Genomic DNA, 14,795 nt, shown 5'->3' on the forward strand with positions numbered 1-14,795 from the left:
GGACGGAAGACCTACTCGTTGCTTTGCAACGAGCATTGCTCTAGTTGTTTTAATTTTTCACAAATTTCTCCAAAGGAACCCCATGCAGACACCATACTGACTGTTTTAGCATGCTCTTCTAGGGTCAAAGGCCACATACAGGCTACTTTCTTTCTGAGTTTTTAACTCACATCAACAAAGTTGGAGGGGGAGCTTATATGTGATACCCTCAGTGTCCCAGAAATTAAAACAGGCTTCATGATCAAGACCTGACACCCTTGGAAATCCAATATGCTTCTTGAGAAATTTCTCCCTTTTTTTTGAAAATATATTTCAGCTATTTAGATTAAGAAGCAAAATTTTGAATCACTCTTAAAGAATGTATATTCTGTTCATAATTAAAACATGTAAAACAGACCCAACATTTCAAATTCTTCTTTACATACATAATTATAATAATTCTTGATTTTTATATAAAGTTATGAAATTTATGTTTCAGGGATCCAAAAGAATAACAAGTATACCAGGCCCAGAGCCGACCACAAAAGAGTAAGTGATATTTCTTTTTAAATTTCGATTAATTTTAATTTGATTTATACATTGTTATAAGCTAACCTGAGCCAGAGATTCATACCTCCTGGGCTAGCACTGGTCAACAGTTCATTTTATGTAAATTTTTTGAATTCATACTAAGCATAAAAGTTGCTTGTGACCATCAGGTTTGTCACACAACACTGCACCATGAACATTTTAAAAAGGTCAAGGTCATTGAGTTTAAGTGCCAAAATTCTTGTTCTCATCATAAGGTCATACTTATCCTCTGGGTTAATAATGATCATATAAAATGTTATGACCCCTGCATGTAATGTAATTTGATAAGGTCAAGGCCATACTCTTTAGCCATGAATGTTTGTATAAAGTCAAGGTCAGGTTACCCAGGAGTAAGAAGGACTTTGGACATTAATGGACAATGACTTTTTAAAGCTACAACTGTGGATGATCAAATTTTTAATTTTTAAAAAAAGGTTCTTCATGTATACATGTAACACCAAGTGTTACATCCTTCAGCTTAGTACCTCAGGAGATTCAGAATCATGCTTTTGAAAGATGGAAGAGCTCATTTCAAAGTATGCCCTATTTTTAGTCCCAGGGGATGGGGTTTCGGATGGGGATGGAGGGAATCATAGTAGTCCTAGTAGGACAGGTTTTTTTTTTTTTGAAGATTTGAAAAATAAAATGTTAAACTTGAAAACTATTCCCTGAAAGAAACTAATCATTGATATATGTATAAAAAATTGGTTGTTTGAATTTTTTAATGAGGTTAATTATAACAATTTTTATTGCATAATTCATCATTATGGCTTATAGGGATGGTAACCTGTCTGACATTGCCCGGGCTGGGAGTCTACATCAGTACCTCCTGGAGCTTCACAAACAGTACGGGGACATCACAGCCTTCTGGATGGGACAGGAACTGGTCGTCAGCATCTGTTCTCCGGAACTCTTCAAACAGCACGCAGCTGTGTTTGATCGACCACGTACGTTAACCATAAAACAACTATCCTAATTACAGCAACTTTTATTTGCGATCCCAGTCTGTGAAATTTTGAAAAAAATGGAAACATTCTACAATAAACCTAATTAAAGAATTGGTTTGTGGCAAGAAATTGTCGTGAAAAAAGAAATTCATGGAACTTGCATGCAAAAAAAAAATTTGTACTGTATCATAGATTATAAACTTGGTTTCAAAATTAAAGAACATTTTTATCATGTAACAATATCTTAATAATATAATCCTTTGGCATTTAATTAACATTTTCAATACAAAGACGTTAATATGAATAAAGAATCTAATAGTTAAAAGTTATGGGTGATTGAAATGCACAGTTTGGAATGAACTTCCATGTTTCATAACTTACTCTTTTCTTCTCAAGGAGGTGTATCATTTTGAAGAGAAAAAAAAATGACTTAAGGCTTGGAATATATTTGAATTCTGATTCTTCACATTGCTTCATGGATTTCTCCTAACAGCTTCCTTATTTGAGCTTTTTAAGCCATTGATTGGAGAGAAGTCGATTCAGTACGCCAACAAGGCTGACGGTAGAAAACGTAGGAAGTGTTATGATTCTATACTGGCCCATGATTATCTACATCACTACTACCCAGCCATGCAGGAAGTAAGTATATAATTACCTACATCACTACTACCCAGCCATACAGGAAGTAAGTATATAATTACCTACATCACTACTACCCAGCCATACAGGAAGTAAGTATATAATTACCTACATCACTACTACCCAGCCATACAGGAAGTAAGTATATAATTACCTACATCACTACTACCCAGCCATACAGGAAGTAAGTATATAATTACCTACATCACTACTACCTAGCCATACAGGAGGTACATACTATTAGTTAAGGCTCAGTCAAGGGTGTACAGGGTTTTACCCACTGACAGGTTGTATTCCATACCATATATCCCCATACACCCTTGATTGGACCTGGATGACAAATTTAATAAATTTCCTATGTAACCAAATAAATTCTTTGTAAACTCAAGTCTAATCAACGGGGTTTCAAACTATCCATATGATTTACTGGGTGCTACAATGCATCATGACATCATGTTATTTGCTTTTTGTGATAGAGAAACTATACATTGTGACGTCATGTTATTTTCCCCCCATCTCAAGCCAGGTGTACAGAAACTTATGGCTTGCTAACCAATCAAATCTCGTGTTACAAACTAGATAGGAAATAAATAATTACATACATAATTAATACACAGCAAAAGAAGAGTTGGTATGTAATTGTCTACATTACCATGACAGTAAAACTCAGATACAAAGAATTTGCTTATAAAGAAGTTTTATTTATAAGGAAACTGAATCCTGTAGAAAACTCTTCACTTCCTAACAAGGATATAAAGAGTCTTGGTCTTACAATTAAAGAAGCAAATTCTGAGGTTCCAGTGATGACTTCTTTTTTAACCAAGTTTTACTGTATCTAACAAAACAGGAAGGTAGTTAATTAAAAGTTACAAATTCTGTGAAAAATTCATCAATAGATAAGTCTCAGTTAATAAGCCTTGTTTGTGTTTGAGAGAAAAATATCTCTCTTCAAAAAGAATTAAGGAACCTTTGCTTTATGAGAAATCAATTAACAATAAAAAGTCAAACAGGGAAGTTATTTGGAATATGTTCATGTGATTACGTCATTACCTATTTGCCCCAAAAAAGCTGATGCGACTTACCTATTGATTTACAAGATGTCTGTTATTTCCTGTATGATCTGATTTTTAGAATGCACTGTAACATAATATGAGGCAAACAGAATAAGAGCACTATAATTAATTGGAGAGAAAATTCAAAGTGTTTAACTAGGTAAAGGGCAGTGTTTGGTATCAATTCTGATAAATATTTTGTTTAACAGTTTTTATATTAATGTGTAATCTTTTCTAAATCAGAGAAAAACAAACAAACAGCATTTATATTAAGGTGTAATTCTTAATCAATCAGAAAAACTATGTTTATTTATTGTGACGTTTTTTTTTCTCTTCTAAACCAGTAACTATTCTTTCATTGTCCACAGATTTCAGATAACTTGGTGAAGAAGTGGTCGAGTATGGCCAAAGACGAACATATCCCTTTGGCTCAGTACATGACTGGGTTTGCCTTGAAGCTTGCGCTGGTCAACTTGTTTGGTAGTAAAGCCTGGACGGATGAGCAGATTCTGGAGTTCAACCATCAGTATGACATTGTACGCAGATAATGTAGTGTCATTGTGAATTTATGGGGGTCAGTGTTTGGGTCAATCAAAAAGCTGTAATTTGTGAGGGTCTATCAAAACTTTGTAATTTTTTTTTGAGGGGGGGGGGGAAGGGGGATCAGTGTTTGTGGTCAATCAAAACTTTACTGGATCATAAGGGCATAATTTCTTGGGTAACTTGTATGCAGTCATGTCTAGGTAAATCAGATGCTAGTATTATGGACACTTCATCTTCCAGATGAAATTTGTTTGGATCAAAATTGAGATTTATATCTGCTAATTTAACAGGGCAGTTTTAGTTAATCTGTGTGTTTCATTAACCAGTATCTAGATGATTTCCTTAGGGAACATGAGCATTCCAGATTAACAAGGCTCCACTGTTTACAGAGGGTTCAATTCAATAAACAGCCTGGGTAACTGGTATCTGATCTAGGTGGACTGTATACCAACCTTATTTTGTGTGCGAGGAATCTCTGTGAGTTTCTCGACCTTCCTTTTATGCTCAAATTTGAATCATCAAGAATCATTTTTTATGCCCCCCTTCAAAGAAAGGAGGGCATATTGCTTTGCTGCTGTCTGTCAGTCAGTCTGTGGACCGGTCGGTCTGTCGGTCCTCCAACAGTTTCCGTTCATTTCTTCACAGAGGTTGCACATACTGAAATGAAATTTGGTATACAGATTTATCATAAGAATATCTAGGCCAAGTTCTGTTTTATATACGATCGAGCAATTTTTGACAGAGTTATGCCCTTGGACTTAAGAAAAATTCCAATTATTTGCAGTTTCTGTTCATTTTCTTCGCAGAGATTGCACAAACTGAAATGGATTTATCATAAGAATATCTAGGTTAAGTTCTGTTTTGGGTACGATCGAGCAATTTTAAAGAGAGTTATACCTGTTGGACTTGGAAAAATTCCAATTATTTTGGGTGGGGGGCATAAGTATTTCACAAACATCTCTTGTTTCATTATAATTTATATAACTATGTAGATTGTTTCCTCAGTTGCAAAGATTAATTGTTGTGGATTGATATCAAAGTGATGAATTGTGATTTAAAGTTGTCGCTAATAACAATTGGTTTACACTTCATGTATTAAAGAAAATGTTGTTTGTAAGGAGACACTAAGTCAACAAACACTGTACCTCAAGAAAAATGAAGATTCTGCAGTAATCATTCCTTCAATTCAATGAAAGTTCAGTAAAACGAAACTTTAGGAAAATGCAAATGGTTATTCATTTATTAGGCCATTCCAAGTTTTTTCTGTGTTTAGCGTCTGTGAATGATTGGTTTTGAAATATAAAATAAAAAATATTTTTTGTTTCAATAAACTAAGTGGTTTAACTAAGTCACAATGCAAGGAGAATTTTCAAATGATGAGAAATTCTAGATTTGTGCTTAAAATGTTGCGGTTTTTTTTCCATTTTGGTTTGTGTGTTTTTTTTTTCCAGATAGAAAAGCAAGTTTTTGAATTTTGGATTGATGCTTAACAAAGAAAAAAATCTTGGAATGGCCTTATTTTACTGTAAAAAGAAGATAATTTATTTGATGTGTATAAATATTATTTACTTTTTTTAAGGATATATACATTGTATTTCAGAATATTTTTATTTATTTTATAGGCATGGCAGGAAATGGAAAGGAGGTTAACAGAGGGTTTCCCTGAGGAAGGAAGTTCAAGAATGAAGGCTTTTGAAGAAGGTTAAGTCTTATTTTTGCTCAGTGGTTAGAGATATTTATACTGTAGGCCTACTTTCTTTCCACCTGGGCTTAATTTTTACTATGTATACACACTCGGTCACAAATTTTCCATGGAGATTTTCCACAGCATACTTACAGTACACTTAAGAAATAGAATGACAGTTTGAGAAATCTGTGTAATTTTCTACCCACTAATTGAACAGAAAGTGTTATTCTGCATAATTATGACCCCATGGAAAAAAGTACATGTACAGTATCTATTCAGTGGGAAATGTGAAAGTTTACTTCACCAAGTCATGATGTCACCAATCAGTCATCACATTCAACTTGTACTAAATTTTAAATATACCACATAAGAAAACATACAGTATTTTATCATTGATTTATTGGTTTTTCAAATTCAAGCAAAGCAAAGACTGTGCAGGACAATTTACTGAACATAGTTGCTTTTTTTTGCTCTGTGTACAAAGCAGATGAAGTAATAAATTTTTTAATGCATGAAAGTTCAGTGAAAGAGGTGTCCATGAGCTACTTTATGCCTTCTCTTTCAGCAAAGAAAAGAATGTCAGAGCAAGTCAAGAAAATAATAAAAAACTGCAAGAAACACAGAAAAGACCCAAATGAGTATTTATTAATAGATGCACTACTAGATAGCACCACAGATGAGGAGCAGATTTTCTCAGATGCCATTTCTTACGTGATCGGAGGGTTCCACACCACAGGAAATGGTTAAATTTACTTACTTTATAACTATATAAAATAGTAAAGTAACATTCTCTTACTTAATTAATTACTACATGAAGTAGTAAAATTACTGCATCAAGTTTTATTGTGTCGATAGTTTTATTGTGTCGATACTTTAGAATCATCTTTAAATGAAATGGGCCAATTTTCCTAGATCATCATAATTTTACTTTTTCAATTGTATGGATTAGATTCTTGCTATAAATATCAATATTATATATTTTATTGCTAACAAACATGTTTAAAGTGCTGAGTCTCACCTTATTTTTCCATATTACAGAACATGATAAAGTTTTTTAAAGTGACAAATAGATGGCAAAGTAAATATTTCATGCAAAAAAGATGCAGCATACCAGCAGAACAAGCAGACAAACAGACTTGTATAATATTACATGGTTATAGTCTTTCATGTTGTATTTTCTATCACACAGTTCTAACATGGGCAGTGTAATGTCTATCACACAGTTCTAACATGGGCAGTATACTGTCAATTACACAATTATAACATGGGCAGTATACTTTCTATTGCACAATTCTAACATGGGCAGTATACTTTCTATTACACAGTAGTGTATTTTCTAGTACACAGTTTTAGCATGGGTAGTATGCTTTGTATTGCACAGTTCTAACATGGGCAGTGCATTTTTAGATCTTCTGCGCCAAAGGTTCAAAGAGCTAATGCTATGGCCATTTGTGTGTAAACTTTTTAGAATATGGGCCATAACTCAAAAACCCCTTGGCCAATTGTTGTCAAATTTGTCACAGGGTATCCTTGGCCCAAGGGCTCCCGTTTATACAAAAACCAGGATTGTGACCATTAAAAAAGGGGAGATAATTAGGTAAATAAAACCAAAAGTACTGGTTGCTAAAAATTCTTCTTCTCAAGAACCACTGGGCAGATTATCACCAAACTTAAACAAAAAGAAGAGGATATGCTGGAGATTAAAAATTGTTCAAGGCAACACCCTTGGAAAGGGCGTGGTCTCAAGGTCACTTCAAATTTGACCAAAAATTACATTTTATTGAAACATTGATATTTTGCTTACTATAAGGACTAGGATCATCAAATCTTGTCAGTTGATGCATCTTAGGACGTCATATCATGTTGACTCAAAATTAGGTCACGGTGACTTACTTTTAAAATTTTGCAGCCATTCTTTTTCAAATTGATTTAGAGGCATATTTTGAACAATTTAAGGCCTATGATCATCAAACTTTGTCAGTTGATGCATCTTGGGTCCTCGGAGTACATCAACTAAAAAGTAAGTCACCTTGACGTACTTTTTGAATTTTATGGCTAATCTTTTTCAAAACATTTAAGGTCATTAATTCAAATACTGAGAGGTTTAGAGTCATTAAATCTTGTAAGATGATGCATCTTGGGACCATAAAACATATTTATTAGAAAGTAGGTCACAGTGACCTACTTTTTGAACTTTGCAGGTATTCGGTTTCAAAGCATTTTAGAGGCATATTTCGGACATTTTAAGGCTCATGATCATAAAACTTTGTAAGTTGATGCATCTTGGGTTCTCAGAGTACATCAACTGAAAAGAAGGTCACCATGACCTACTTTTGAAATTTTATGGCTATATTTAAATATTTTGGGTACTTTTTGGCTTAGAATCATCAAACTTTGTCAGTTGATATATCTTGGGTCCCCAGAGTAGGTCGACAAAAATGTAGGTCACTGTGACATACTTTTCAATTTATATGGCTATAATTAAATATTTCGGGTACTAATTGGCTTAAAATCATCAACCTTTGTCAGTTGAGGCATATTTGGGTCTTTGAAGAATGTCATCCAAAAAGTAGGTCACCATGACCTACTTTTAAAATTTTATGGCTTTAATTAAATATCCCTGGTACTAATTGGCTTAAAATCATCAAACTTTGTCAGTTGATGACAGTTCTAACATGGGCAGTATACTGTCTATTACACAATTTTAACATGGGCAGTATACTGTCTATTACACAATTCTAACATGGGTAGTATACTTTCTATCACACTAACATGGGCAGTATACTTTCTACATGTACCACACAGTTCTAACATGGACAATATTCTCTCTATTACACATTTCTAACATGGGAAGTATACTTTCTATCACACAGTTCTAACATGGGCAGTATACTTTTTATCACACAGTTCTAACATGGGCAGTGTATTTTCTGGCCACTCACCAGGATATACAGGATAAAGTCTACAAAGAAATCAAAAAGGTTCTTGGAGAAGAGGATGTAGACCCTAGTACAGCCAAAGATTTAGTGTAAGTAGGATGTAGGTCCTAATACAGACAAAGATTTAGTGTAAGTAGGAAGTAGACCCTAATACAGCCAAAGATTTAGTGTAAGTAGGAAGTAGACCCTAATACAGCCAAAGATTTAGTGTAAGTAGGATGTAGGTCCTAATACAGACAAAGATTTAGTGTAAGTAGGATGTAGGTCCTAATACAGACAAAGATTTAGTGTAAGTAGGATGTATGTTCTAATACAAAGATTTAGTGTAAGTAGGAAGTAGACCCTAATACAGCCAAAGATTTAGTGTAAGTAGGATGTTGACCCTAATACAGCCAAAGATTTAGTGTAAGTAGGATGTAGGTCCTAATACAGACAAAGACTTAGTGTAATTAGGATGTAGGTCCTAATACAGACAAAGATTTATTGTAAGTAGGATGTAGGTCCTAATACAGACAAAGATTTAGTGTAAGTAGGGTGTAGATCCTAATAGAAACAAAGATTTAGTGTAAGTACAATGTAGCTCCTAGTACATCCATAGATTTAGTGTAAGAAGGGTAAGAAGGCTGTAGAGCACATTCCAGCCAGAGATTTAGTGTAAGTAGAATGTAGTATAGAGCTATGTTGAACTTCAGACAAAGATATAGTGTAAGTAGAATAAAGACTTTTAGTACAGTTAAGGATTTAGTGCACTAGATAGGATGTAAACCCCAGTACAGACAAAGATTGAGTGTAAGTAGAATGTAAACCTCAGTACAAAGATTTTTTGAAAATTAGTTACTTTTTCTATTAATTAATTCATAATATAAACTCAGATTTTTAAAGTTTTGTTGTTATTTTTGCATTATTCCAAATGATATTCTTTTTCCACCCATGATTTCTTTCACAATGGATTTAAAATCCTTTACATAAGATATAATTATACCCTTGTCACTTGATTAAGGGGATTTTATTTCTCCAGGGCACCTGATCCCACCTCTGGAATTTCTAGAAGTCCATATATTATGCCCTGTAAACAAATTTTATATTGTTTGTGGATTTTTTGAGAGTGTTCATTTATTTTTACATTTTTCATTCTTTGGAATTGAAGTTTTAATTGGTCTGATATTATCTTGGACTTTACTGTCGTGTTAAATATCAGAGCCACGTCAATGCTACCTACTGTTCTTTTCACCATTTGGTAATGTGAAGTAAAGGAAACATCTGACACCATGTTCTTTATCTCAGTGATTTTATATTTGTTAGGTACCTACACCAGGTTATAGATGAGACTTTAAGGTGTGCTGTTGTAGGCCCCTGGGCTGCCAGGTATCAGGATTTCGACTCTGAACTCGGAGGGCATAAAATTCCAAAAAATGTAAGACACCTTTAACGTTCTTATGAGGAAGTGTGAAAGAGAGCTTTATAGAAATTAATATTGTAATGCCCAGTTCACATGGAGTGTTGAATCTAAATGGAAGTTACTGAGAATTAAATTTGAACCACGTTTAAATGGAGATTTATTGCAAATTAGTTAAATTCGAATTAATTTACTGCGCATCAGATTACTTTCCATTAACTCTGTGTGAATGCTACATGAAGCTATTTGGAATTAAATTTTGACACATGCATAATAGCACACATTAGCCACACGCCACATGTCTGTGGTCAGATATAGGTACATGTACTTACGCAACTTTTTAGTAAAAAACTGTTGTGTGAACATAATTTAATTTAGTTTACAAATTAGTTTAATTTGCATTTTTTGTATTTCACATTAATTTACTGCAAATTGAATATTGAGCATTCATGTGAAAAGTTGTATGGTGATGTTTGGAAAATTCAGATAACTTTAACTGTGAAATTGATAAGAACAGATGAATATGTAGTAGCATTTACATGTACATATGTTGATAACACAAGCGGATCTTTTATTTTTAATTTTCTAGACTCCTGTGATTCATGCTCTTGGTGTGAGTCTGCAAAATGAAAAGTACTACCCTGTTCCCAACAAGTAAGTATTACCACTTTCCCAAGAAGCAACATTAAAATGTTTGTGTGTCAAAATCTGGAACACTGTATTCAGAAAGATTACAAATCTCATACTGTAGATTCCTAAATAAACGCAAGGAATTAATTATCGCGTAATTACGTGAGAAGCATCTCTCGCGAAATAAAATTACTTGTTTTTATTTTTATTGTGCTGAAATCCATGTAAAATCAGTTGATCAATCATCTATTCGCGAATTATTGTTCTCGCCATTTGACGTTTAAGGGCCATTTCACGATATTAAGTACCCACGTAAAATAAGGAATCTACAGTACCCAATGAATGTTCTGGAAGTGTGCATTTCTAAATGCAGCAGGCATGCATGAAAGTTTGTATAGAATTGGGCTTATTGTTACCCGGGAAAGGACCTGCTCAAAAAACTTAAACATGGTCACCTATCCAGAAAATGTAGGTCAAATATGTACTCCAGCCTGTTTGTTTGTGAACATTCCTAAATGCAATTTACTTGTAAGTTTGATGCAGGTGGGGTTTATACATGTAGTCTTAACACATGTAGTCTTAACACTGTTACAGTGTACATGGCAATGAATTTGCTCCAAAAAAAAAAAACAACAACAAACAAACAAAAACGGGGGCACAGACATTGTTGACATGGGCTAAAAAAATTAATTTCTTGAATTTTTTTCACTCAATTTCTGTTCGTTTTTCTGATAAGTAAAATTAAATTTTTTGAGGATAAGAAATTTATCGTAATATGAAAATATTTCAAGTGTTGAAATAAAAAGAAGAATTTTGTGAGAAACAGTACAGTGTATTCTTCCTTTCATAGGTTTGATCCAGATAGATTTAGTCCTGAAAACACAAAGTCCAGACCAACTCTTGCCTTCCAGCCGTTCGGATTTGCTGGCAAGAGAATTTGTCCTGGATACAAATTTGCCTATGTTGAAGCCACTATAGGACTCGTGACCTTGCTTAGAAAATTCAAAATCAGAATGATTGAAGGTCAGGTCGTCACCCCAGTATATGGCCTTGTCACTCATCCAGAAGATGAGATATGGGTTAAAATTGAAAAAAGATGAGGATTTTCAAAGAAGTGTTTCTTCTTGCATATAGTTACACATTATATGACACTGCTATTTACAATATGATCGCATAAAGAAAATACAATTTAGAACTGTGGACGTTGGTGATTGCATTCTTTAGATGAATGTTTTATCATGCTATTTTTTATTTAAAGCAGCTGTACGAGAAGTAGTTTATTTGTATGCATCAAGTTGGAGTTAAGAACTCACAGAATCATGTAGGAATTGATTGCTAGAGTAAGTTAGCTGCTTTGAATTCACTTGCATAATTTACTTGTAAAGTCGTCTTCCCTAGAAAAACGTTTCCTATGTGCCTATCAAACCCTTGGTATTTCACACTACTGAAATTTTAAATTTTTTAAGAGATGTTACTCAGTTGATAGCATTCAATTGATCAGAGGGCTATGATCATTGATAACATCTCTGTATGGTTTTTGTTTTTGAAGAATAAAATACTAAACAATGATTTGTAAGCTAACAGGAACGCCATTTCTCATTGTAAATAGTGAAGGCATCATGTAACATTAGGTTAGCATTAACAGAATGTGATTCATTAAATAATATTGTATATATATCTAAATGTGTCATATTTCTAATATTAAGCTGCTATTTTCTATCTATTCAATGAGGACGTGGTTTCATCATTCAAAGGTTAATAGTGTTTTTTTTTTTTAAAATGTTTCTCAACGAATCACATTCAATTATTTTCCATGGAAGTATAATATTAGATAATTTAACCATAACTTGATCCCGCCTATTCTATACATGTATATCGTTCAAAATTAAAATGCTCGTTTACTTTTTAAAATGATATGTAAGATGTAACATATTAAATTCAAACTTTTAAATGGCACAATAGGCCAATGATATGTTAGAAATGGAGGTGGTCAAAAACAGTTGGCTGCACAGGAGAAAAAATGTACTTAGGAGTCATTCTCTGTTTACAGGTATGAGTACATGTAGATGCCATGATATTTCTAGTCATGCTGAATTCTTGTTAGATTATGTGACATTACATACACGCAAAAATGTTAATTTCATATTAAAAATTATTAGAATGTACTTCACTATGGAGTGTCGAGAGAGAACAAGTTTGGCACAGTTTCTGTTCTCTCTAGATTTTCCGTGCCATTCCGTTACATCTCGCATACAAATTAAAAATCATTAGCTAAAAATCATCACATCCATTTCTTTCAGTTACTTATGCTAGGTACATGTATCGAGGATGTTTAGGTTCACTGCGTTTTAAACTATGTGCAATTCAACAGACGATAAAAGGGATTCATTAAATCATTTTGGAAGCTAGATCTCACCTGACATTGGTAGGAAAAGTTTAGACGCTCATTAAAGTCAAGTGAATTGAGGTACCCCCTAGAATCCAAAATAACTAATGTCTACCCTTCACTTTTTCTGATGTACTTTAAAAATGTCAAATTTCAGCCATTTTCGATTTTCAAGCTTATCAATGTATTCACACAAAAATAGAAAAACACACAGTAAACAAAAATGCACCCTCCTAAAAGCGAGACCTTATAACTATGGCCGGTAGAATAGCTTGAAATGACTTAAAAATTAAAAATAATTGAGTTGGGGTCCGTTTTACAAATGAACTTACGACTAAGACCAAAATTTCATTCCATTCTATCATAAAAGTTACACTAATTTTGAAGTATGAAATAGAATTAAAGATATGTGGTATGAACTGTTGTAAATAGGGTACCAATTAACACATTCGCTTAATGTACCTTGTTCTTTACAAAGAGGAAGAGGTGAACAAATTTTGTTAAGTTTTACTAGGTTAAGGAAGAAAACACAATTGCAGGACATATAAATTGTTGAATATGTTGCTTATGTAAAAGAGGATGTTTATCGTGCTGCTTTTAGAATTTGTCATGTTTTTAGAATGGGTTCACTCTTTGTTATTTATAGGAGATCAATCTCTATGACACTTTTGTATGTTAACATATTATGTAATTAGATGAGTGCTGGAAATAAATGGTGCTGCAGAATGATAGAGTTGGTGTGTTTTATCTGAGGTACATTACAGCTAGTGGTTTAATTTGTGGGTGCCTCATCAGCGACTTAGCTTAGTGAGTTTGACATGTTCTGTCATTGAAAATTTTAGTTTGGAAGGTGGGGGGCATCAGTCAGTTTTTTTTTGCCTGCCCATTCTTTAACCTTGATCAGAACATTTTGAAATTGCATGGTAGAACTTATATATGTTAAGGTCAAAGTATCATCTTATGTCAAAGGTCATATAAGAATGGCCTACCACAGGTTTTAAGTAATGATGAAATTGTGTATTATGAAGTGTTTTTTTTTTTTTTTACAACTTTTGAATGATTCATATGAATCCTTTCTTGATCTTGTTATATCTCATTGAAATGGTGCAATTGACTGTTTCCCCTTTGTCCAGAACTCAGGTCCCAGGGTGGGGCTAAGTTGGTCCCAGGCAGGGTGGGGCTAAGTTGGTCCCAGGTAGGGTAGGGCTAAGTTGGTCCCAGGTAGGGTAGGGCTAAGTTGGTCCCAGGTAGGGTAGGGCTAAGTTGGTCATGTAATGTATCTTTGAATATCTTCTTTACTCATGAACATTTTAAGCATTTGACAATGAACAAGAAGTTCTGTTCCAAAATTGTGTGTAATTCCTGTCACGTGCATGAGTCCAGAGTTCTGGTCCCAGGGTGGATCTCTATAATGGTTGCTCTAGCATGTAGATGCTCCTACGTTCCTAGGGTGGACAAGCAAGACTACTGCTATGCAGATTACGGTATTTATGTTTATTTACTTTATATATGACTTTTTTGGCCATTATAGTGTCAACGTTTAATGAAAAATTAAAAGCAATATCTATTCATATTGTCATATTTTTTAAATGACCGATTCTCATCGAAGACATTAATTATTCAAACTTAAGATTCTTACACTCTAAACTATAATGTTTTTATATTACGCGTACAACGTTTCACAGGCTGAAGTTTTACATGTATAGCGTTTACAGAATTCCCATGTTTTATAACTGTTCGTAAAGTGATATATTTTATTAATTTGAATTTATACTTGATATTTATAAATTCTTTGATTGATCATGTAATGTTATTCATATTTGTTTGGATATTAGAAGTCAAACAAGCAGAAAACATTGAAATAATTCTAAAAAAAATAATAAATATAAAACCAAAACAAACCAATAATAATGATAACTAGTAGACTAATTGTTCTCGAACAATTAGAGGTCTTTCCACTTTCTTTGAATTTCATATATTCTTCATATTTAACTCTCTACTGTTTA

At 33.5% G+C, this 14,795-nt stretch overlaps 1 protein-coding gene across 1 annotated transcript in view; it reads left to right on the forward strand.

The window, feature by feature from the left end:
- Positions 1 to 13,515, forward strand: part of LOC133202184 (cytochrome P450 20A1-like) — a 28,049-nt gene extending 14,534 nt beyond the window's left edge. Inside the window, exons 2-11 of the mRNA XM_061337960.1 lie at positions 479 to 528; positions 1,348 to 1,517; positions 2,011 to 2,156; positions 3,577 to 3,744; positions 5,374 to 5,452; positions 6,004 to 6,180; positions 8,346 to 8,466; positions 9,680 to 9,791; positions 10,363 to 10,427; positions 11,254 to 13,515. Coding sequence (XP_061193944.1) covers positions 479 to 528; positions 1,348 to 1,517; positions 2,011 to 2,156; positions 3,577 to 3,744; positions 5,374 to 5,452; positions 6,004 to 6,180; positions 8,346 to 8,466; positions 9,680 to 9,791; positions 10,363 to 10,427; positions 11,254 to 11,503 — 1,338 coding nt within the window. The 3' untranslated portion in view covers positions 11,504 to 13,515. The remainder of the gene's footprint in view (positions 1 to 478; positions 529 to 1,347; positions 1,518 to 2,010; positions 2,157 to 3,576; positions 3,745 to 5,373; positions 5,453 to 6,003; positions 6,181 to 8,345; positions 8,467 to 9,679; positions 9,792 to 10,362; positions 10,428 to 11,253) is intronic.
- Positions 13,516 to 14,795: the final 1,280 nt, after the last annotated feature.

The sequence above is a fragment of the Saccostrea echinata genome, unplaced genomic scaffold (genome assembly GCF_033153115.1).
Source record: "Saccostrea echinata isolate AGI-Se365-2 ecotype Australia unplaced genomic scaffold, CSIRO_AGI_Sech_v1 ptg000046l, whole genome shotgun sequence".
Lineage (NCBI taxonomy): Eukaryota > Metazoa > Mollusca > Bivalvia > Ostreida > Ostreidae > Saccostrea > Saccostrea echinata.